The sequence below is a fragment of the Chiloscyllium punctatum genome, chromosome 26, assembly GCF_047496795.1.
Source record: "Chiloscyllium punctatum isolate Juve2018m chromosome 26, sChiPun1.3, whole genome shotgun sequence".
Classification (NCBI taxonomy): Eukaryota; Metazoa; Chordata; class Chondrichthyes; order Orectolobiformes; family Hemiscylliidae; genus Chiloscyllium; species Chiloscyllium punctatum.
This window is the reverse complement of record NC_092764.1, coordinates 30,263,649-30,288,907: the sequence shown is the minus strand read 5'-3', so window position 1 is coordinate 30,288,907 and position 25,259 is coordinate 30,263,649. Positions and strand designations below refer to the sequence as shown.

At 42.6% G+C, this 25,259-nt stretch overlaps 1 protein-coding gene across 1 annotated transcript in view; it reads right to left on the bottom strand.

Annotated features, from left to right (window-relative positions):
- tmem231 (transmembrane protein 231) overlaps positions 1-24,800 on the bottom strand; it is a 53,087-nt gene extending 28,287 nt beyond the window's left edge. Inside the window, exons 1-2 of the mRNA XM_072596015.1 lie at positions 24,567-24,800; positions 3,755-3,921 (exon numbers count right to left, since the gene is read on the bottom strand). Coding sequence (XP_072452116.1) covers positions 3,755-3,921; positions 24,567-24,705 — 306 coding nt within the window. The 5' untranslated portion in view covers positions 24,706-24,800. The remainder of the gene's footprint in view (positions 1-3,754; positions 3,922-24,566) is intronic.
- Between the last annotated feature and the right edge of the window lie 459 nt (positions 24,801-25,259).

Here is a 25,259-nt window from a genome sequence, read left to right as displayed (position 1 = left end):
CAAGTTCAATTCCCAAACACTGACCCCTGCTTGAGGCATTATGACCCTCAGGTTAAATTCAGCAACTGTTATTTCTGTCTCTTATGAGAGAATAGCATTGTGGTCCTTTAGGAATTTGGTTACTACTACCTAAGAAATTTCTCCTCATCTTTGTACTGAGTGGCTCCTTACTCTGAGATTACACCCTCTGAGCCTAGCCTCTCCAAAAGGGAAAGACAACCTTTCCACATCTAGCCTCATGAAGTCTTTGAAGAATCCTGCCATGTTTTAATAAAGTTGTCTCATTCTTTTCAATACCAATGAGTACAGGCCTAATCTACTTAGTTTCTCTTCATAAAATACTCCCTCCATATTCAAGATCAACCAAATGCACTTTCTCTGGACAATCTCCACTGCCAGTATGTCTCTCATTAGGTAACAGGCCCAAAACTGTTCACAGTATTCAAGCTGTGGTCTGACTAATGCCTTGTATAGTTTCAGCACATTCCCCCCCTTTTTGTATACTTCATTCTCTTTGAAATAAAAGGTCAACATTCCATTTACCGTCTCTTTTACCTGCTGAACTTGGACACAATTTATACATAAGTGCTCCCAGTGTTATAACCTCCTGCAGTCTTTTTCCATTAAATAATATTCAGCTTCTATAATTTTCCTGACAATGTGCATAATCTCAGATTCCTTTCCATCTTCCAAGATTTTATCCTGATTATTAATTCCTCAGCAGACTCTTCCAGTCTCACACCTTGCCTTCCCACCTATTTTTCTGTCATCCACAAACTTGGTTATAGAACATTCTCTTTCCTCATCTCAGCCATTAGTGTATAGTGGAAATAATTGTGCCTCAAGCACTGATTGCTCCAGCACTTCTGTCCAGAAATGTGCCCTTCCACTCTAAGCCCAACTTTCTGTCTTTATTAGTTAGCCGGTCCTCGACCCATACTAATATATCATATCCATCACCACGGAGTCTGACAATACTGAACAGCCTAGCATGTGGTATCTTATCACAGCCCTTCTGGAAATCCAAATATATTATCCACTGGCTTCCCATTATCTATCCTGCTTGTTAACTCTTCAAAGAATTCTAATGAATTGGTCAGTCATGCTGTCCCCTTCATGAAGCCATGCTGATCCTGCTTGATTATCTTATGTACTTCTAAATGCTCTGTTGTTACATCCTTTAGAATGGACTAATATTTCCTCAACAACAGATGTTAACTTAAGTGACCTTAAGTTACCAGTTTTTTGTTCCCTTTGCTTTTTGAATAAAGGTTATACATTCAGTTTTCCAATCCTCTGGCACTTTTCTAAATTTTAAGGATTCCTGGAAGACTACTACCAGTGTATCCGCTATCACCGCAGCTTCTTCTGTTAATATCATAGGATGCATCCCATTAGTTCCAGACGTCTGGGTCGGTCAATATGCCTAGTAGTTTCCCTTGTAGTTTCATCCAACAATAGTCATTGTATTTATTTCCTCTCCACTTTCACTACTTGATTATTTAGTAATTTTGCAATGCCATTAATATCTCCCATTATGAAGACTGGAGCAAAGTATTTATTCAACTACTCTACCAGTTCCTGATTCCACAATACTATTTCTCTATTTTCATTTTAAACATATGAATGTTTTGACTTTCATGTGTGCCCTTTCCAGAGTTTGAATATTTTACACAACCATTGTGCTAAATTGATCAAATTTGGCACCAACCTAACAGCCCAAAAATTAACATTGTTGGGGTCTCACGGACCATCAGTAGCAGCAGAATAGTACACCATTACAATCCATAACGTTGTGGCTCAGCACTTGTCAATCATTCTCTGTCTGCTTTAATGGAGAGGCTACATTTTCTTATTTTCATTAACTCATTTATTAGGTGATGTGGTCACATAATAATAAATCTTCTGTATATGTGTTGACTGTTAGAGGTTCATACAGAAGCAGATTTAGAAAAATTCATCAATATCCCCAATAATTACCAACACTCTATTAAACAAAAGCCATATTATGCACAATAAGCCTCAAATTCCTTTGCAGAATGTTTAAATTGGCACAGGACAAAAGGTAAATTTAACAACAAGACATTTCTATAATAGGTGAAACCCATGAAACCCAGTTCAACACACAAAAGACAATTTCTAGCTCAGAAGTAGGGGCTCGACCACAACACAAGAGCCCCAGATACAGGTATTTTTTAATCAGGTTGCTCAACGATTTATAACACACCTCTGGAGCAGGTGGGACTTGAACCCAAGCTCTTGACTCAGAAGTAGGTCATTACCACTCCACCACAGGAGCCTCATTTTTATTACTTTTTAAATAAAACCCATCACCAAATTATTAGCTTTGTTTAAAAATCACCAGCTCTTATTTTCTAATCAACCTGTTCAGAGATGTTAACATATCTCTGGAACAAGATGGTACTTGAACCTGGATCTCCTGATCCAGAGATAGGGACACAATAACTATGCCACAAGAGCCCTTCCAAAAGCTCTAATTATTTCTAATTTTTCCACATTTCTGGTTCTGGTAGGACTTTAACACAGGCCAGGGGTAGGGACACTTCCACTGTGCACAAGAGACTCTACAAAAGTCTTTTTTATTAATCTATTCTTCTAATCAACCTGGTCAGAAATGGTATTGCACACCACTGGAGCAGGTGGGACTTGAACCCAGGTCTCTTGGTCTAAGGATAGGGATTCTACCATTGCACCTCAAGAGGGCACAAAAGCCCTATTTTTCTAAGCAATCCACTCAGAGATGTTATTACACTTCTCTGGAGCAGATGAAATTTTAATCTGGGTTTCTTGGTCCAGGGATAGGGACACTACCACTGCATCACAAGGGCCCTGTGGCACAAAAGCCCTAAACCATATGTTCCAGCATGTCCTGGTCAACTATGAAAGAAATCACCATTTACAACACTGTCAATAATGGCCTCCAAATAGCTCATTTTCAGGGGTTAATTAATAAAAATTGTATTAATACAAAGAAACAATGGTGTAGATAATATGCAGCCAGAAGTTGGAATACACGACAGCAAAGAAACTCCACCAAGTTGTCCAAAGTGGCATGGAAAAATGCAGACATTCCTACTTCATGCAATTTTGGTTTCCTCCCTATCAGAAGAATGTTGTGAAACTTGATAGGGTTCAGAAAAGACTTACAAGGATGTTGCCAGGGTTGGAAGATTTGAGCTATAGGGTGAGGCTGCATAGGCTGGGGCTGTTTTCCCTGGAGTGTCGGAGGCTGAGGGGTGACCTTATAGAGGTTTATAAAATCATGAGGGGCATGGATAGGATAAATAGACAAGATCTTTTCCCTAGGGTGGGGGAGTCCAGAACTAGAGGGTATAGGTTTAGGGTTATTACACTTGGGGCAAGATGTAAAAAGGACCTAAGGGGCAACTTTTTCACACAGAGGATGGTGCCTGTCTGGAATGAGCTGCCAGAGGAAGTGGTGGAGGCTGGTACTATTACAGCATTTAAAAGGCATCAGGATGGGATATGAATAGAAAGGGCTTGTTTAGAGGGATATGAGCCAAGTGCTGGCAAATAGGACTAGATTAGGTTAGGATATCTGGTCGGCATGGACGAGTTGAACTGAAGGGTCTGTTTCCATTCTGTACATCTCTATTGCTCTATGACTATGACACTAAGTTGGGTATGCACGTGTAAAGAACACCTTTAAAATTAACTTTAAAATGTAAGTTGTATACAGAATATTACAATTATATCAATTTGAATGACTTACTGTCACTAATGGGAAACGAAGATTGTCCCCTTGCAGATTATTAAAGTTCTCAAACGTGCTCCAAGCCACAAAGTCACCACTTGTGCTAGTTCCAACAATCATCAAAACTTGGTATTGGAATCTAACATTTGGCTGTTCTTCGTATGTGTTTATTTTTAACCAAAAACCTATGGTAAGAAAATCAGATTAATTAAGAGAACATGTATTTACATAAGCTTAAAATGGATGTCTTTCATTCAGTACCACCCTTCAAACTATATAGTGCTACACATTAACATACATCATGCTGCATGTTACAATTTCTGTGATTATTTCATATACTGTATGATTAAAGGAGATAATTGTTGTTATCTAACCAAAATCCAAGTGCCTACACTATAACATCTGTGAAGAACAAGCGGTAACTAATTAACAATTCAGCCAGTAGGGCATCACTAAACAATTAGCCATGAAAGAAATGGGAATATTCGCAGTAATTGTCACTTCCACATCTTTTCTTCTCTCCAAAAAAAACCCTTGTCCATAGAACACAAAAAATAATTTTGACAAACGGTCCAGAGCCAAGTGGACCCTGTGCAGAATCTTTAACTGTAAAGCATGGGTCCTATTGTAAATTGATATCTTCCTTGCATTCTCCCAAATATCCTCCCATGCCTCTGAGGAGACTTCAACACCCAGCTCTTTCCCACATCTTGCAGAGTCGATCAGACTCATCTGAGGTGGCACCTCCCAATTGGTGATATAGAGTACTGAAGAGAGTGTACTCTTAGCCCTTAGTACCCCGCTCTCTATGTCAGATTTGCAGGGATCAGTCAAAAGTGTGGTCCTTTTTTGAATAAAATCCCTAACTTGAAAAAAAAACAAAGAGGTCTCTATTAGAAAACTCGTACTTCCGTACTAACTGATCGAAGGACATCATTATGTCTCTCTCAAATAAATCACCCATGCAAGACACACCCCTAGCTGCCCAACATTTAAACCCTGAATCTATCATACCCGGTTGAAAACCCAGTACATCCACTAAAGGTGTAAACAAAGATGTTTTGCCCATATTGCCTTCCTTCTGCTGAATTGCCCTCCATGCTTTAACAGTATTGATGACTATTGGGTTATGGAAATATTCCCTAAATGTCCTCATCTTGTCCAAAAACAGCAAACTGGTAAAGGGGCACCTTGCCTGGGAGGCTTCGAGATCTAGCCATATTAAAAGAGGATCTCCACAAACTCAATCACTCACGTAGGACAAAAGCAAGCTTAATTGGTCATTTTTAATGTCTGGAAGGTCTACTCCTCCCAATCTGTGAGGCAACTGCAGTTTGGTTAATTTAATGAGGGGCCGCTTAGGATGCCAAAGAAAAGAAGCTGAACTAGCCGTTCAGTCTCCTGAGTGTTTGTTTAATGAAAATCAAGGGGAGCATCCGTATAGGGTATTGCAATCGAGGGAGAATATTGATCTTAATAAGCACTATCCGACCCATCCACGAGACTGGAATCTTTGAAGATGTTTAATTTTTCCAAATAATTGAATAAAATTGGCTTTAAACAGCCAATCCAGAACTGGAGAGATGAATATGCCCAAATACACAAAACTCCCCTGTGACCACTTAAATGGGAATCTATAGTCACTCTCAAGAGCTAGCTCCTTCATAAGACCACCCATAGGCATATCTCTATTTAGCAAAATTAATCTTATACCCTGAAAAAGCATGCATTGTGAATGCATTGCATCAGGTGAGGCACTGAAACTGCTGGATTTGTCAAAAAAATCAGGACATCGTCTACATACAATGAGATCTTATATAATTTTGACCCCACTTCTGGAGGTGATATATTGGGATCCCCACGAATGGCCTCCACCAATGGTTCAATCACCAAGGTAAAAAGCAATGGCGAAAGGGGACAGCCCTGCTGGCTGCCCCTAAAAATATTAAAATTCCTTGATCGTACCCTGTTGTAATGACCACCACGAGAGGCACACCGTAGAGAAACTTTACTCATCTTATGAAGACTTTGCCCAAACCAAACCGCTCTACAGTATAGAAAAGGTACAGCCACTCAACCCGGTCAAATGTCTTCTCTGTATCTAAAGAAATCACCAATCCCTGTATTGACTGTTGTTGGCATGCTTGAATTACATTAAGCAGCCTCCTAACATTATTGGAGGATCTACGACCCTTTATAAAGCCCGTCTGATCCTCTTTAATAGTAGAAGGTAGCACAGTCTCCAGCCTTAACGCAAGAGCCTTAGAGAGGATTTTAAAGTCCACATTTAAGAGCGAGATGGGCCTGTATGAAGCAGTCTTCCAGGTCCTTCCCTTTTTTAAGGATAAGTGAAATATTGGCCTCTCTCAGAGATGGTGGGAGACAATCATGACTGTATGACTCATTAAACATGTTCAGCATCGGGTCTGATAGTATACTTATAAATTCCTTATAGAATTCACTGGGAAGTCCATCAGGACCGGTGCCTTTCCAGTCTGAAGCTGCCTCACAGCTTCCTGCACTTCTTGCTCTGATAATGGGGCGTTGAGAAAGGACTGTTGTTCGGGAGTCACACCTAGGAGCTTCAGATCTCTAAAAAAGGATTCCATTTTTGCCTGCCCCTCCTCACAATCCTCAGATTGGTATAACTTAGAGTAAAATCTCTGGAACGCCACATTAATCATTTTCGAATCACGTTAGGTTCCCAGACACCTCCCTAATCGCCGTAATGGTTTGTGAGGCACTCCTCTTTCTAGCAAGGTATACTAAGTATTTGCCTGGCTTGTCACCATGCTCGTATGACCTTTGCTTTGCAAAAGCCAGCTCCTTCTTTGCCGTCTGCATGAGCACAGAATTTAGTGCAGACCGCAGTGCCGTAAACCTCTGTAGTTTGACCAACAAGGGTCTGTCAAAGTCGGCCTTCTCGGCTGCCTTCAACCGTGCTTCAAGGAGACATTTTTGCTCTCCCTTCTGCCACTTCCTACTGGTGGAATATGAAATAACTAACCCCTTAGCATAGGCTTTGGCAGTTTCCCAGAGAAGGGATGAGCTATCAACCAAGCCTATATTGATGTCTAGGAATGTCCAAAATTCCATAGGGAAATACTCCACAAACTTACTATCAATGAGGATAAAGGGATCCATTTGCCAGTACCTTGAACCCACTGTAACACCCTTAATCTTAACCATAAGGTACACTGGAGCATGATCAGAGATGGTAATATTACCAATCATACAAGATGCCACCAGATCCAGGGTTACTGCAGGGCTCAGAAAAAAAAAAAAATCAATCCTCGTGTGACATCTATGCGGATTGGAGAAAAACGTGAAATCCCGACCTGTATGGTGGAGACACCTCCAGATGTCTACCAACCCTAATTCCCCACACAGACCCACTAACTGTTTAGTTTGTACAGAGGGTATGGAGGGATCTTTGGGCAATCTGTCTACTGTGGGATCCGTGAGACAGTTAAAATCTCCCTCTATAATGATGTGCTGGGACTTGAGACTTATCAGTTTAGAAAAAGCATCTACCAAAAATTTAAGGGGATGATCTGGGGGACAATAAACATTTAAAACACCATATTCTTCCCCATTTATCAAGGCTTTAAGAATTACAAACCTCCCAGATGTGTCTTTAACACATTCCAACAATTTAAATGGGAGATTTTTCCTAACCAATATGGCCACTCCCCTACTTCTGGTATTAAATGATGAAAAGTAAACTCGGTCAAAGCCATTCTGTAGTTTCAGACGCTCCTTGTCATCCAAATGTGTCTTCTGTAACAAAGCAATATCCAGCTTCTCCTTTCTAAGACTCAAGAGTACCTTCTTCCTCTTAATTAGTGAGTGACTTCCCTTGATATTCCAGGTACGCCATTTAATCAAATCATTGGCCATGATTTTCTGCAATTACATTTAAATTCCAGAGAGGAGGAACCCAAACCACAAACTGCTGAGCCTTAGTGTCACATGATCCACCAAATATAAAAACTACATAAACTAAAACCAGTAAATTTAACAAATCCACAAAATTATTAAAAATAAAAAACAAAGACCAAAAAACAGACCAACATATAAAGTGCCAACAGCACTCAGTAGGGGAACTCACTCCCTGTCCAGAGGGGGCAACTACCTATCCCGAACTGCCCATAAGTAGGCATCTAACCATCCCAACCACTGTCACTTCTCCCAGCTAGAGCCACACCGCAAACACAAGCTGAAAAGAATAAACACCCCATAGAATATCGATATGAATTTAAAAATTCTTTTATATATAAAAAAGGGGGAAATAAATACCCCACCCATCCCTCGGTATACCTAACTTAGAAATTGAAAATGTATATCTTAACACCAGACATAGTTTAAACCAAATTGTTATCAATAGAGGAAAAAAAAGGAAAAAGAAGCTCCAACCGGATTTCCTCCATTTCTTTTACAAAGTGATAAACGCATACCCAAACAACACTACTTATACATACAACAACTGTTCAAATTAGTTTGTCCACAAAGTCTCTTGCCTTCTCCGATGTGTCAAAGAGATGCATGGATCCATCCAAGGTGAGCCAAAGCACTGCCGGATATCTCAGGGAATACTGAATCCCAAGCTCCCTCAGTCTCCTCTTGACATCGTCATAAGATTTTCGTTTCTGGATCACCACCGCTGAAAAGTCCTGAAAAAACATGATCTTAGAGCCCTTGTAAATTAGGGCCTTCAGATTCTTCCACTAGAGTCAGGAAGACTCCATGACTCTCTCCTTATCCCAGTAATGATGGAACTGCACCAGGAGAGGACGAAGACGTTGACTCAGACCTGATCTCCGCCCTGCGACCCGATGAGCCCTCTCTATCTTCAATCCTCTCATGCCAGCTTCCAAATCAAGGAATTTTGGAAGCCAATCCTCAAAAGATTCTGGAGGCCGCTCATCTTCCTTACCCTCAGGCAGACCGATGTTCCGAATGGTTTTTCTCCTGCCCCTGTTTTCAATATCATCCACTTGGTCACGCAAATTATGGACCTGCATCTTCATCCTTGGATCTCATCCTTGGATGAACTGGCATCAGCTTCCACCACTGCACCTCATCCGTCCTCTTCTCCAGGTCTCCTAGCTGCTGTTCATGCTTCTGCAGTATGAGAGAGATTCGAGCCAGCTTTTCTTCAATTTGCTTCCCCAGCATCTCACAAGAGTAACAGCTCCGAGGCTGCTGCATGCTGAACTGCAGACCCGGCTTCCGAAGTCCCAAGAAATCTCGATGACCTGGGTTGGGCGGGTTAAAGGACCGTCCCGCTCCTGCTACGATGTGAAGCTCTGCAGTGCGATCTTCTCAGATCGCCGCCATCTTAGATCCCCTCATATTCTGCTTTTCTAATCATCCCACCAAAATGAACGGCTTCACATTTTCCCACATTATATTCCAGCTTCCAACCTGTACCCACTCACTTAACCTACCCATTTTGCTTTGCAAACGCTTGGCATCCTCCTCACAATTTGCTTTCCCACTTAACATGATTTCAGCAAATTTGGTTTCAAACAGTCAGTCCTTTCATCCAAATCATAACTATTGATTGTAAATAGTTGTGGTCCCAGCACAGATTCCTGCAGCAGCACACTTGTTACAGTTTATCAATCTGAAAACAATTTATTTATCCAGATTCTGTTTCCTGTTGGTGCCAGTCCTCTTTCATTGCTTAAAAATCAGCCCCATGAGATCTTATGTTGTGCAGTAACCTTTGATGTGATATCATATTGCATACTTTTTGGAATGTACTCAAACATGAAATCTATTCTAGGTATTACTTGTGATAGGCTTCCCAATTCAGATATATACTTTGTTAGCAGACAATACTAACATCTAGTAGTGCCAAACTAAGCATTTTGGTTTGAAAAGCAGCAAGCCAGTACATGGCAAGAGACTGTTCCCAGCAAGATGGAGTACGCTGAGCAAGTGCCTTCGGAATTACATTACAAGGGATCCTATTAGTGTGTTGGTGTGCCCCTGCACACTTCACATTGCTTTTTCTGGACAGTGTTTCTTGGTACACGAAATATCTTTATTTTTAAACTGAATCTTTACCAGCCCCAGGAGACAGCTTTTTTAGTTGTAGCATTCACCTCTTCCCCATGAAGCATGCCTTCCTGTATCCTGATGGGAGACTGAGGAGAGGAATCCACTGTATCTGGCATGCCACAACAAATCTTAAAGTCTCAAGTGAAAGGCATGAGTCAACGTAATACATTTGTAACATTAAGGACTGCACAGAACAACAAGATTGTGCCTCTGAGAAATTTCACTAACCTTTTAATTCCACACCCATTTCAGTCAGCAGGCCAGCTGGCAAGTCTGATTCAACTGTGTTGATGCATCACTGACAATTTGGAGCACTAGCAGTTCAGAGTTTCCCTACATGACTAGCCATCTTTTCCCTGGACATGGCAGAGAAGGAAAGGTTTGCCTTTGTGGATAAGGAGCTGGATGGCTGGTTGACAGAGTCGTACAGAGGAGGTATGACCTCTTCCTCTTTGACCAGAGCAAGTCATGCCTTCAGACTCCACCAGACATGTTCAAAGTCACCACCAGGGTCAGTGCAGTCTCCACAGTCCAGCGAAATGACCAGTTGTGTTGACCTTCTCTGTTCCACCAGTGCAATTGTCACCATCATCTCTCTGGTGCCTCACACTCATTTTAATTCTACTACTCCATGGACCTCCCATAAAGGTTCACAATCTACCATTCTCATTGTTGTATATAACATCTTGCTTCACGTACCTGCCCCCAATACCCTGACCTCCCACACTACCATTGCAGAGATCTTGCAGGGCTATCTACTCACTCACTCAGGTGACCACACCATCTTACCTTCACCTGCATGGCACTAACTGGTGTGTCATTACTTCCATTATACTCACTCACTCACTTTGTTCCATTCCATGAGAAACAGTCCAAAATAGGGCAGAAAGGGCCCAGACAAGGTGTGGGTACCTTACATTAAACTCTTCATACCCCCATGACAAAAGGATCTTGGCCCTTGAAGACCAAGCTACTACTGCAGGAACACCAAGATATCCGTGTCCCATCAACTGAGTAAGTGCCTTTCTGCATTCTAATGCAGTCCTTACATTAACACCCCAATCAGTGTCTTTCACTGCACATGAATTCCATAGATTCACCAGTGTCTGGCTGAAGAAGGTTTTTCCTTATCTCCATTCTAAAATGTCTTCTCTTTACTCTAAGATGGTGCCCTTGGGTCTTAGTCTCTTCTACCGATGGCAACATCTTCACAACATCCACTCTGTCCAGGCCATTTAGTATTCTGTATGTTTCAATTAGATACCCCCTCATCTCTCTAGGCTCCATCAATTATAGACTCAGAGCCCTCAAACGTTGCTCATTTGTTAAGCTTTTCATTCATGGGACCATTCTCTGAACACGGTCTAGGGCCAGTACATCCTTCCTGAGATATGGGGCCCAGAACTGCACACAATACTCCAAATGTAGCCTGACCAGAGCCTCAGAAGTACATCCTTGCTTTTGTACTCAAGTCATCTCAAAATAAATGTCATCATTGCATTTGCCTTCCTAACTACTGACGCAACCTACAAGTTTACCTTGAGACAATCCTGGACTAGAACTCCCAAGTCTCTTTGCACTTCAGTCTTCTAAATTTTCTCCCCATTTAGAAAATAGCCCATGCCTCTATTCTTCCTACCAAAGTGCATGACCTCACACTTTCCCACGTTGAACTCCATCTGCCACTTCTTTGCCCACTCTCCTAACCTGTCTAAATCCTCTGCACCTCCTTCCCCACCTCCTCAGTGCTACCTGTCCCTCTACCTATGTTTGTATCATCTGCAAACTTAGCCAGAATGCCCTCAGTTCTTTCGTCTAGATCATTAACAAATAAAGTGAAAAGTTGTGGTCCCAACAGTGAGCCTTGTGGAACACAACTTGTCACCGGCTGCCATCCTGAGAAAGACCATTTTATCGCTGTTCTCTGCCAAACAGCAAAGCTTCTATCCATGCTAGGACCTTGCATTTAACACTATGGACCCTTACCTTACTCAGCAGCCTCCTGTGCAACACCTTGTCAAAGGCATTCTTGAAGTCCAGATAGATAACATTCATCGGCTCTCCTTGGTCTAACAAGCTCATTATTTCCTTAAAGACTTCTAGCAGATTTGTCAGACATGATCTCCTCTTGATGAAACCATGCTGGCTTTGACCTCTTTTACTATATACTTCCAAGTATTCAGAAATCTCATCCTTCACAACGGATTCTAGAATCTTGCTCAAGACCGAGGTTAGGCTAATTGATCTGTAATTTTCCGTCTTTTGCCTTACTCCCTTTTTAAACAGGGGCGTCATGGTAGTGATTTTCCAATCCTCTGGGACACTCCCTAATTCGAGCGAATCTTGAAAATCACCACTATTGCCTCCACTATCTCTTCAGCTATCTCCTTTAGAACTCTGGGGTGACATCCGTCTAGTCCAGATCATTTATCCACCTTCAGGTCATTCAGTTTTTCTAGCACCTTCTCCTTAGTGACAGCCACATATTTAGCTCTGCCCCTCACTCTCTTGAATTTTTGGGATATACTGGTGAAGACTAAACAAAGTAATTATTCAGTTCCTTGGCCATTTCCTTGCTCGCCACTACTATCACTTCAGTATCATTTTACAGTGATCCAATGTCCACTTTTGCCTCTATTTTGCCCTTTATATATATAAAGAAACTCTTACAGTCTTCTCTTATATTACTGGTTAGCTTTCCCTCATATTTAATCTTTTCCCTCCTTATTTCTTTTTTTGTTGCCCTCTGTTGTTTTTTGTAAGCTTTCCCATTCTTTGGTTTCCTACTGCCCTTCACCACATTATATGCTTTCTCTGTTAAGGTTCCTGCATCATTCCTTCTGCTATCCTTGGTTTCCAGTTTCCCAACTGATCCTGACCCTTCAGAAGTCACTGCTACTAAACAGAGGGAGAGCACAGTGGCTAAGTGATTAGAACTACTGCATCACAGTGCTAGAGACCTGGGTTAGATTCTAAACTTGGATTGTGTGGAGTTTGTATGTTCTCTCCGTGTGTGCTTGGCTTTCCGCTAGAGGCTGCAGTTTCCTCCCACAGTCTAAAGATATACAGGTTAGGTGGACTGTCCATATCAAATTGTCCTATAGTGTCAAGGGAGGTGTAGGCTAAGTGGATTAGCCATAGTAAATGTGGATTAGCCATAGTAAATGTGGGGTTATGAGGGTAGGGTGGGAGGCAGGGTCTGGGTGGGATGCTCTTTGAGAGTTGCTGAATGGCCTCTTTCTGCACTGTAGGGATTTAATGATTCCAAATTATCAATCTGCTACTCCAGCTTTCAGTACTTGTTGAGCAGAAATTTCTTCCCATTAGATATTGGGAAGAATTAAATCATTGTATTCAGTCCCCACTCAAAATTCCTTTTTTGAGCTAATGACTTTAACCCTCTCCCTGGCAACATGCTAAGATTAACTTAATCTGCTCACAACCTTCATCATATTTGACCTGAAGATGAGCTTTTGACTTTGTAATGATCAGTTAAAACAGCCTATTTCTACCTCTGCAAGCTAGCTCGGTTATGATCATTGTAATACACCATAAGGTTTACAGAAATAAAGAAGAAAGCTTGCTGTCCTCACCTGGTCGGGCCCAGCGTTAGGAAGCCTCCCTTAAAGGATGCTAGTTCCATTCCAGTTGAGGTGCAACTCATCTATCTTGAATAGGTCCCACTAATCCAAAGGTCCCTCCTACACCATCTCGCTAGCTATGTACTCATCAGGACTAACCTTCTACCTCTGTACTCACGAACATGTGATCCAGAGGTTAACTCTTTTTGGGGCTTTTTTTAAAAACCTATTTATTAACTCCCTAAATTCTGCTTGCAGGTGCTCATCTCTTTTTCTACATATGTCATTGTGGTGCATACTGTTACCCAATGTTTTTCCCCCTCCTTCACAATGCCCTGCAGCCAGTTAGTGGCATCTCTGACCCTGGCACCAAGGAGGGCAACATACCATCCTGAAGTCTCTTTTGCAACCACAGAAATGCCTGTTTGTTCCCTTTACAATGAAATCTCCTATCACTATAACCCAGTAGTTTTTCTTTCTCCCCTCTTGTGCAGCAAAGCCATCAATAGTGTCATGGAGTTGGGTCCCACTGCTTTCACCTGCACAGTCATTCCCCACCGAGCCCCCCCCCCACCAAACACACCCCACCTCCGCAATACTAACCAAAATAGTAAAGCCATTAGAAAAGGTAATGGCCAGAGGACTACTGCACTCCCTGCCTTCCTCGACACTGCCTGAAGGTATCCCATGCCCTGTCAGTTCAACCTTCACCTGTGAAGTGATCATTTCACTAACCATGCGATCCATGAAATACTCAGCATCGCATATGCTCCACAGTAAATTCATGTGCAGTTCCAGATTCTATATAGTTATCCAGTAGCTGCACCTGGACACCACTTCCTGCACATGCAGCTGCCAGGGACAACTGAAGCTTCACTTGGCACATTGCATAGGAAGAGCATACTACAGGTACAAACTCTCTTGCCATGACTTTCCTTAAGCCCTTTAGTTACTACCTTCTTTTAAAAAAACAATTACACTTACCTAATAATATTATAAAATTACTCCCCTTGGACTAACTTTACTACATTGGTTTTGACTTTCAGCCTTCAGCCTAACAAGTCCACACCGACCCCCCGAAGAGTAACCCACCCAGACCTATTACCCTCTGACTAATGCACCTAACACTACGGGCAATTTAGCATGGCCAATTCACCTGGCCTGCACATCTTTGGACTGTGGGACGAAACCAGAGCACCCGGAGGAAACCCACACAGCCACGGGGAAAATGTACAAACTACCCACAGACAGTCACCCGAGGCTGGAATCAAACCTGGGACCCTTATGCTGTGAGGCAGCAGTGCTAACCACTGAGCCACCATGCCATCCTTTTTTAAACGCAGCAACGCTTAACACACTGAAGTGCCATCGGTGACTCACACAAATGGCGGCCGTTGCATTTACTCCTAAAGTAAAACAAAGGACTGAGGCTGATGGAGATCTGAAACAAAAACAGAAATTTCTGGTGAAATTCAGAAGGTGTGGCAGCATCTGTGGGGAGAAAGCAGAGTTAATGTTTTGAGTTTGATGACTTTTCATCAGAATTTTGTTGAGAATCCTGTTGCTGCTTTCCACTTTCTGCTAAGCTGAAGTTAGGGAAGAAAAACTGCCATCCTTATTTGGTCCAGCCCGACCCTTTTAAGTGTGTAAAAACTCTTAACTGCCCTCTAAAATGGCCTGGCAAGCCATTCAGTAATATCAACTTGGGGCAACATGGTGGCTCAGTGGTCAGCACTGCTGCCTCACAACACAGAGACTGGGTTCAATTCCAACATCGATTAACTATCTGTGTGGAGTTTGCACATTTGCGCTGTGACTGCGTGGCCTTCCTCTGGGTGCTCCGATTTCTTTTCACAGTCCAAGGATGTGCTGGTTAGGTGGATTCACCACAGAAAATGCAGGGTACAGGGATAGGGTAGTAGGGGTGGGTCAGGGTGGAATTTTCTTTGGAGGGTCAGTATGGACTCAATTAGCCAAATAGCTTGCTTCCCCTCTGTAGGGATTCTATGAATCTAACCAATAAAATGTCTCAAAAATGAAATAAACTGGACATGGCCTTGTGTGTGGGAAATCGTGATTCAATAACCTAATTGAGTTTTTGAAGAAATAACAAAGAGGATTGATGAGGGCAGAGCGATGGCCTATATGGGCTTCAGTAAGGCGTATGGCAAGGCTCCTCATGGCAGACTGGTTGGAAAGGTTAGATCACAAGAAATAGAAGGAAGAACAAAACTGCCTCGAAGGTAGAAGACAGAGGATGGTGATGGAGGGTTGCTTTTCACACTGAAGACCTGTGACCAGCAGTATGCCACTAGATTCGATGCTGGGTCCACTGCTTTTCATCATTTATACAAATTATTTAGATGTCAACATAGGAGGTATGGTTAGTAAGTTTGCAGGTGACACCAGAATTGGAGATGTAGTGGACAGCGAAGTAGGCTACCTCAGAGTCAATAGGATCTTGATCAGATGGGCCAATGGGCCAAGCAGTGGCAGATGGAGTTTAATTTAGATAAATGTGAGATGCTGCATTTTGGAAAGGCAAATCAGGGCAGGGCTTATACACTTAATGGTCAAGTCCTGGGAGTGTTATTGAACAAAGAGACCTTGGAGTGCAGTTTCATTGTTCCTTGAAAGTGCAGTCTCAGGTAGATAAGATGATGAAGAAGGCGTTTGGTATGCTTGCATTGGTCAGAGCATTGAGTATAGGAGTTGAGACATCATGTTGCAGATGTACAGGACATTGGTTAGGCAAGTTTTGGAATACTGCGTGCAATTCTATCTCCCTGCTATCGAAATGATGTTGTGAAACTTGAAAGGGTTTAGAAAAGATTTACAAGGACGTTGTTAGGGTTGGGGGGGCGGGGGGGGGGGGGGTTGAGCTATAGGAAGAGGCTGAATAAGCTGGGGCTATTTTCTCAGGAGCATCAAAGGCTGAGGGGTGACCTTACAGAATCATGAGGGGCATGAATAGGGTAAATAGATTAGATTAGATTCCCTACAGTATGGAAACGGGCCCTTCAGCCCAACAAGTCCACACCGACCTTCCGAAGAGTAACCCACCCAGACCCATTCCCTGTATTTACCCCTGACTAATGCACCTAACACTATGGGCAATTTACCATGGCCAATTCACCTGACCTGCACATCTTTGGATTGTGTGAGGAAACCGGAGCACCCGGAGGAAACCCATGTAGACACAGGAAGAATGTGCAAACTCCACACAGACAGTCGCCTGAGGCAGGAATTGAACCTGGGACCCTGGTGCTGTGAGGCAGCAGTGCTAACCACTGAGCCAATAGACAGAATCTTTTTTCTGGCTTGGGGATGTCCAAAACCAGAGGGCATAAGATAAGAGGGAAAGGTTTAAAAGGGACCTAAGGAGCAACTTTTTCACGTAGAGGGTGGCGCATGTATGGAATGAACTGCCAGAGGGAGTGGTGGAGGCTGGTACAATTACAACATTTAAAAGGCATTTGGATGGGTATATGATTAGGAAAGGTTTAGAGGGATATGAGCAAAATGCTGGCAAATGGGACTAGATTTATTTAGGATACCTAGTTGGCATCGACAGGTTGCACCAAAGGGTCTGTTTCTATATATCTCTATGACTACCTAGTATCAACTGGAGGCTTGGGACTTGGATAATGTGGGGTGGAGGGAAAATGAAGAAGTTGTTGAAATCCACATTTATCCCGTGTGCTATATATCTCTATGACTACCTAGTTTCAACTAAGTCACTGGAAATGATATTGAAGAACACTGTAGATCAGTAGGCATCCGAGATGCAGGAGAATCTCGGAAATGACCCGCAAGAAGGTGTCCTGTCTCCCCGATGTAGAGGAGACCAATATCAAATGCATCAGTTGCATCTGGTGTGGTCTCCTCTACATTGGGGAGACAGTAAACCTTCTTGCAGATTATTTCAGAGAACATCTCTGGGACACCCGCACCCACCAACCCCACCACCCTGTGGCTGAACACTTCAACTCCCCCTCCCACTCCGTCAAGGAGATGCAGGTCCTGGGCCTCCTCCACCACCAAACCATTATCGCCCGATGCCTGGTGGAAGACCGCCTCATATTCCGCCTTGGGACTCTGCAACCACACGGGGTAAATGTGGATTTTAACAGTTCCCCCATTTCCCCTCACCCCCACATTATCCCAGTCCCAAGCCTCCAATTCGGCACTGCCCTCCGGACTGGTCCAACACTCACCCCTCTGACCTATCACCCTCTCCCTCACCTTCATCCACCTATCACTTTTCTAGCTACCTTCCACCCAACCCCACCCCCTCCCATTTATCTCTCAGCCCCAACCCACAAGCCTCATTCCTGATGAAAGGCTTCCACCTGAAACGTTGATTCTCCTGCTCCTCGGGATGCTGCCTGACCTGCTGTGCTTTTCCCGGGTACATCCTATCCCAATGGCAGGACAGACCCAGAAGAAGTGAAGGTGCAGTAATATACGGTTGGGAAGAAGTAACCCTAGGAGTCTTCAATATTGTCTCTGGACCCCAAGAAGTCTCATGGCATCAAGTCAAATGTAAGTAAGGAAATTTCTTGGTGATTACTATACACTGTCATTGTTTGGCTGATGAACCAGTATTCCTCCATGTTGATAACCACTTGAAGGAAGTATTGATGGTGGCAAGGGTGCAGAATTCAGTCTTGGGGACTTCAAGAGTGGCTCAGTAGCACAATTATTGATCAAGCTGATTGAGTCTTAATGGGCGTTGCTGCTAGACTGGGTGAGTCTTTTCTTTTTATTCATTTGTGGAATGTGAGCATCATTGGCCATTCAGAATTTATTTCCCATCCCTAAAAGCCCTTGATAAGGTAGAGGTGGGTTGCCTTCTTGAACTGCTGCAGTCCACCTGCTATGGGTTAACCCAAGTGAATTCCATCGAGAGTGAAGGAATTGAAAAATGTGGTGCTGGAAAAACACAGCAGGCCAGGCAGCATCCGAGGTGCAGGAGAATCTCCTGCTCCTCGGATGCTGCCTGGCCTGCTGTGTTTTTTCAGCACCACATTTTTCAACTCTGGTCTCCAGCATCTGCAATCCTCACTTTCTCAATAGTGAAGGAATGTCAATGTATTTCCAAGTCAGGATGGTGAGTCATGGCGTTTGGTAAGGGAACCAAGAGGGGGAAAAAAAACATACACAATTTCATCCCCAAAAATCTATGTACCACAGATGTACAATATACGATCTATGACAGTATCAGTAAAGGTGGCCACTGCTCAATCCTTGTGGAGATGAAATCCCATCTTCACATTAAAGATACTCTATCAGCTTCAAACAGATCACAAAATTCAAGATTGGCCATCCATGAGGCACTGTGATACAACAGCAGAATTGCACTCCAACACAATCTGCAGCTACATGTCTTGCCACATTCCCCACTCTACCATTACCAGTTAAGCATGGGGACAAACCCTGGTTCAATGAACAGTGCAGGACAGCATGCCAGGAGCAGCACCAGGTATATGTATAAATGAGGTGTCAACCTAGTGAGGCAACAAAAAGAGGACAACTTTCATCACAAGTAACTTAAACAGAAAATGATAAACAGGGCTAAGCAATTCAACAACCAACAGATCAGACCTAAGTCAAGAGTGTGGTGCTGGAAAAGCACAGCCTGTCAGGCAGCATCTGAGGAGCAAGACATCCAGCCCTGAATAACGCTGGACAATTAAACAACTCAGCGGAGAAAAAGGCTTGACAAATACTCCCATCCTTACTGAGGGACAGCCAGCACATCTGCAAAAGACAGGCTGAAGCATTTGCTCCATAAACATCATACCATCCAAAACAAAAACAGTCCACTTGATCAGCATCATATCCACAAATATTCTGTCCTTCCAGCAGTGTCACTCAGTAACAGAAATATGTACCACCTCCAGCAGTAATTCACTACGGTCAAATTCACCAGGTCCTTAGCACCTTCCAAATTCAACTCCTACCATCTAAAAATGTAAGGGCAGCAGATACAATGAAACAGCACCAGATAAATGTTCCCCTACAAGCCAATTACCATCCCGATTTGGCAACATATCACTGTTCCATCAATATCATTAAAATCCCGAAACCATCTCCCAAACAGTAATGTGAGCCAAAAGAACTGCAGCAGTAACAAAACCAGCTCATTACCACTTTCTCAAGGGCAACTATAGTTAGGTAATAAACACTGCCCTAGCCTGTGACATCCACATTACATTAATGAATAGCCAATGAATGTTATACTCTCTCTTAGTCATTACCTGCCACTTGTATTTTTCCTTCTTTAGTCCTCAACTGAGACTCTAACCTCTAATCTGCCACTTGTTTTGTGATAATATTACATGCCACCCATTAATCCTAGTCTGCAGGTTGTCCAGCTCTTGCTGCATATGGATACAAATTATGTTAGTATTGTGCAATCATCAGTGAACATTGCACTTTTAATCCTGTGATGAGGAAAAGGTCACTCATGAAGCAGCTAGAGATGTTTGAGACGAGGACGCTAGCCCAGGAAACTCCAGTAGTGATATCCTGGGAACAAGATATTTGGCAACCACAACTTTCTTCCCGAGACTCCATTCAGTGAGAAGTTTTTTGCCGGTTCTCATTGAACCCAGTTTTACTCAGGCTGCTTGATGCCTCACTCAGTTAAATACTGCCAGGATTGCTGTGTTCTTCCGGTCTTCTGCTTATCTGCCTTGATATGAAAGGCAGTCAATCTCAATTCAACTCAAGTCCAATTTTTGTTCATGACTGAACCAAGATCATAATGATGTCAGGAGCTCTTGGCCTTGGCAAAATCCAAACTGAGCATTAGCGAGTAGATTGTTGCTAGCAGATTATTGCTGAGTAGATGCCACCTGATAGCAATTGTTGATAACAGTTTATTCTTCCAATATTAGTTAGAGAAAAATTCCGTTCAACGAGTATTTTATATCAGCCAAGCAGTCTGGGAAATTAGAGAGAATGGAGAGATCAAGAGAGGTAAGTAGTGGAGTAGAGGTAAGTAGTGGGGCTCAGTAAGCAAACTATCACCGTTTTCAAATATGTCACCAAGTGGCAGCATGCAGATGGAAAAAGTGAAAAATAGGAGTCTGGGAACAGAAAGTCATGCAAGTGATTTGCTGGCTAAAATTAGACAGCTACAATTGTAACCAGATAAGTGCAATCCCACAGGTGGATGGCCATGGAATGATGTTACTGGAGAATGGTGTGGTCAACCAGGACAGAGGATTCAGACAGTTAAAGAAGGACAAGGAGAGATATTTTGCCTTTCTATATCCATCTCAATTTCACTAAACATAGCTGAGTCATACTCCCACATTCAGACATTCTGAATGCCAATTTTGAAGCTGATAATGACTTTACAATTTCAGAGAATTATTAGAACATAGAACAGTCCAGCACAGTACAGGCCTTTTGGCTCAGGATGTTGTGCCAAGCATTTATCTTAATGTAAGGTCAACCTAACCTAAACATCCCTCAATTTACTGCTGTCCATGTGCTTGCCCAGCCGTCACTTAAAGTGTCCCTAATGTTTCTGACTCTACTACCACCACAGGCAATGCATTCCACACACTAATTATTATTTTACATTTTAGGGGGAGCTAGTGGTATAGTGGTAACCGCACTGGAGCAGAGACTCAAGCTAATGTTCTGTGGAATTGCATTTAAGTCCTACCATTGGCCTTTGGTGCATTTAAAGCTGAACTAATGAAAGTAGAATTAAATGTAGAATGTATTTTGGTGACCATGAAACCATCACTGACTTTTACAACAATCAATCAATCTAGCTCACTAACATTCTTTAGGAAAGGAAATCTGCCATCCTTACCTGGTATGATCTACATGTAAATTCATGCCCACAGGAATGTGTTTCACTCATAACTACCCACTGAAGAAGGCTAGCAAATTACCCAATTCAAGGTCAATAAATGCTCCCTTTGCTTGTAATGCACAGATCCAATGAAAGAATTTTACAAAGCTGTAAAACAGTTTCCTATGCAGAAACAAAACACATTCAAATTCAGACACTATTTATGAGCCCCTACCCATTCATGAAAAAATACCAAGCAGAACATAAAAAAGGGGAGCTAGAGTAGGTCAATCATTTATGAAGAATTTCCCTTCTCTATTCCACCTTCTAACACTTTCCACATATGTTTTAATAACCAAAACCTCTTACCAGTTCAACACATCACTATGTTCCCAGGCCAACATCTGTCTCAGGCTTGCTGTAGTGCTCCAGCAGCTCAGTGCAAGCTCGAAGAACAGCATCTTATTTTCTACGTGGGGACCCTGCAACCTTCAGGACTCAATATCAAAGTCAACAATTTTAGAGCCTGAGCACCTTCTCAAATCAGATTGTAAATTTCCTGATGAATGGTTTTTGCCCAAAAACATCGATTTTCCTGCTCCTCAGATGCTGCCTGACCTGCTGTGCTTTTCCAGCACCACATTCTCTACTTTAATCTCCAGCATCTGCAGTCCTCACATGCCCAGACACTTTAGCCGCCTTGCCACATATCAAAGACATCTCAGAAATGACAACCAGACTACTCCAGCCCCTAGGCATAGTAGCCCACAACCTACCACCACATTGAGACAGCTCCCGATGAATTTAAAGAACCCCATGCCAACAATCAGAACAAAATCATATACAAAATACCCTGCAAGGACTACAACAAACATTAATTACATTGGGCAAATGGGCAGGAAACTAGCCACCAGGATACATGAGCACCAACTAGTTACTAAAAGACATGACCAACTATCACTGGTATCCAGACACACAGACGAAGAGGGACACCCATTCGTCTGGGACAATACATTCATCCTGGGATAGGCTAAACAAAGACACGCATGGGAATTCCTAGAGGCCTGGCATTCAAACCAGAACTCCATTAACAAACATATAGATTTGGTTCCCATTCACCAACCTCTCAGACACAGAACCGGAAATGATATCACCTACCACAACAAACCGAGACAGATAAATAGCAAGCGGGACAGGACACCAACACTTTACCGAAGGCTCACTAATGATGTTACCTAGCCTGGTGACGAAACGTCTGAGAAACATCTACCGGCTCAGCGAACAAATTTACAACCTGGTCCACAACCTGAATTACAAATCTTCTCCAATGTCCTTACCCCAAACCCACACAAGACCTTGTTATCACATGAGCTGCTACCCTTTCTGATGAAGGGCTTTTGCCCGAAACATCGATTTTCCCGCTCCTCGGATGCTGCCTGACCTGCTGTTCTTTTCCAGCACCACACTCTTGACTCTAATCTCCAGCACCTGTAGACCTCATTTTAACCCTGCTACCAGAAACAACATACTGTCAGCCACTAATGGTCCCCATTAGCAGCTATTGATTCTCCCAGGCTGACCTTTAACCATTCTTTTGTCTGCCCAACTGTTTTTCCAATCAGGTGGGCCAATGGGCCAAGGACAGACAGATAGCATTTAATTTAGATAAATGTGAGGCGCTGTATTTTGAAAAGGCAAATCAGAACAGGACTTATACACTTAATGGTAAGGCTCTGGGGAGTACTACTGACCAAAGAGACTTGGAGTGCAGGTTCATAGTTTCTTGAAAATGGAGTCGCAAGCAGATAGGATAGTGAAGATGATGTTTGATATGCTTTCCTTTATTGGTCAGAGCATCGAATATAGGAGTTGGGAGGTCATGCTGCGGTTGTACAGGACATTGGTTAGGCCACTTTTGGAATATTGTGTCTCCCTCCTATTAGCAATATGTTGCAAAACTTCAAAGGGTTCAGAAAAGATTTACAAGGATGTTGCCAGGGTCGGACGATTTGAGCTATAGACTGGGCCTATTTTCTTTGGAGTGTCAGAGGCTGAGGGGTGACCTTATAGAGGTTTACACATTTTTTTAAATACACAAAGTATTTTCCCCGGGGTGGGGAGTCCAGAACAAGATAGCATAGATTTAGGGTGTGAGGGGAAAAATTTAAAAGGGACCAAAGGAGCAACTTTTTCACACAGACGGTAGTGCATGTATGGAATGAGCTGCCAGATGAAGTGGTGGAGGCCGGTACAATTACTACATTTAAAAGGCATCTGGTATATGAATTGGAAGGGTTTAGAGGAATATGGGGTAAGTGCTGGCAAATGGGATTATATTCTGTTCGGGATATCTGGTCGGCATGAACGAGTTGGACCAAAGGTCTATTTCTGTGCTGTACATCTTTATGATTATGACTCTCTTTCTCCCTCCATCTTCACTTATCATTTACTTCTTACTCTAATTTTCAGCATATATACCAATCTTTTCCAAACTACAATTAGTTCTGAAGAAGGGTCACTGGACCTGAAATGTTAACTCTGCTTCTTTGCCACAAATATTACCAGATCTGCTAAGTTTTTCCAGCAATTTCTGATTTCCAGCATTTGCAGACGTTTTTCTATCAATCCCTGTCTTCTTTCACATAACAGTGACTAACTACACTTGAGAAGTGCATAAACAGAAATTGCTGGAAACATTTGCCATTATTTTGGTCTTGAAAAGTACATAATTGGCAGTAAAACACGTTGAGATCAGGTGGTAATGAAAAGTGCAGTATGAATACTAGTTTTGTTTTCTTTTAAATGTAGTCAATAACTCAGCATCAACAGCCCTTTGATACATATCCTAAGATGCAAACATTAAAACCATTGGTTGCAATACAATTTCACTTCAAATCAGTCCTAAATATTCAATCCCTTATTCTGAGATTGTGACTTTGAATTCCAAACTTGCCAGCAAGGGGAAATCATCGTCCCTGCACTGAACACATCTCTGAAAGATTTTTGTATATTCAAATGAGATCTCACTCATTTAAATTCTAGGTAATACAACCTATTAATTATTCCTCGAGGGAAATCCGTCAACCCGGGGATCAATCTAAATCACCCTCCAAAGCAAATATATCCTTTCCTTAATAAGGAGATCAAAATTACCACAAAATTCTCCAGTAATGGTCTCCCCAAGGTTTTATAAATTGTACTATTCCCCTCATAAACATAATCAGTTTACAATTAGCTTCAGGTACCCGAACCGTGTAAACAACAATAAAAATTACAACACTCAGATTTCTAATTCGAGCTTTCCTAAGAAAGCACTGAACTAGGCCAATGGTCTATCACCAGATTGAATTAAATTTCTCACCATGACTCCTGTAGGCAACCAAAAGCGGCGGGATGTATGTAAGCGCCACAACTATCAACAAGAACACCGTGGCTTTGGTGAAAATACTTGTTTTGTAACGAATTAATGACGGATGCGAATAAATTTCGTACATGGCCATTGGTGACAGCGCTCCGGGAGAAACCGCCGCTTCCGTTCGAGTTTGGTGTCAGGTTCCCATCGCTTCCCAGGGCAACCGTCGTCAGGCCGCGGTGTGAGGCGGGGCTATCGCGACTGACAGCAACATCACCCAACCACAGGACGACAGGGTCCAGCCGTCACCCAGATCCATCCAATCGGAACGGGAGAGTGAGGAGGCTCCACCCCCCCACCTCGTCCAGAGCTAAGCTTGGTCTCTCAGAATCGCATGTTGGTCAATGCTGGGGAAGGGGACGTGTCTTAGTTTTCTGAAGGAACAGTTCAGTTGAGTGATATTGCCCAGTTGTTTCATGTTTTTCAGACAATGCTTTAATTCTTGCTTGAACACATCAATTGAACCGGTACTTTGCCATAATGGCAGTTCACATCACATTGCCATTCCAAATCACATGTAAAAGAGTTTCTTCATGCCATCAAAGGTCCTCACCTCATCAATCACTAATAATTATGATTGTGTGGGATATAGGTGGATTAGTGTTACTTCTGCAATTCCATTTTACAAAGGAGGTGAACTCA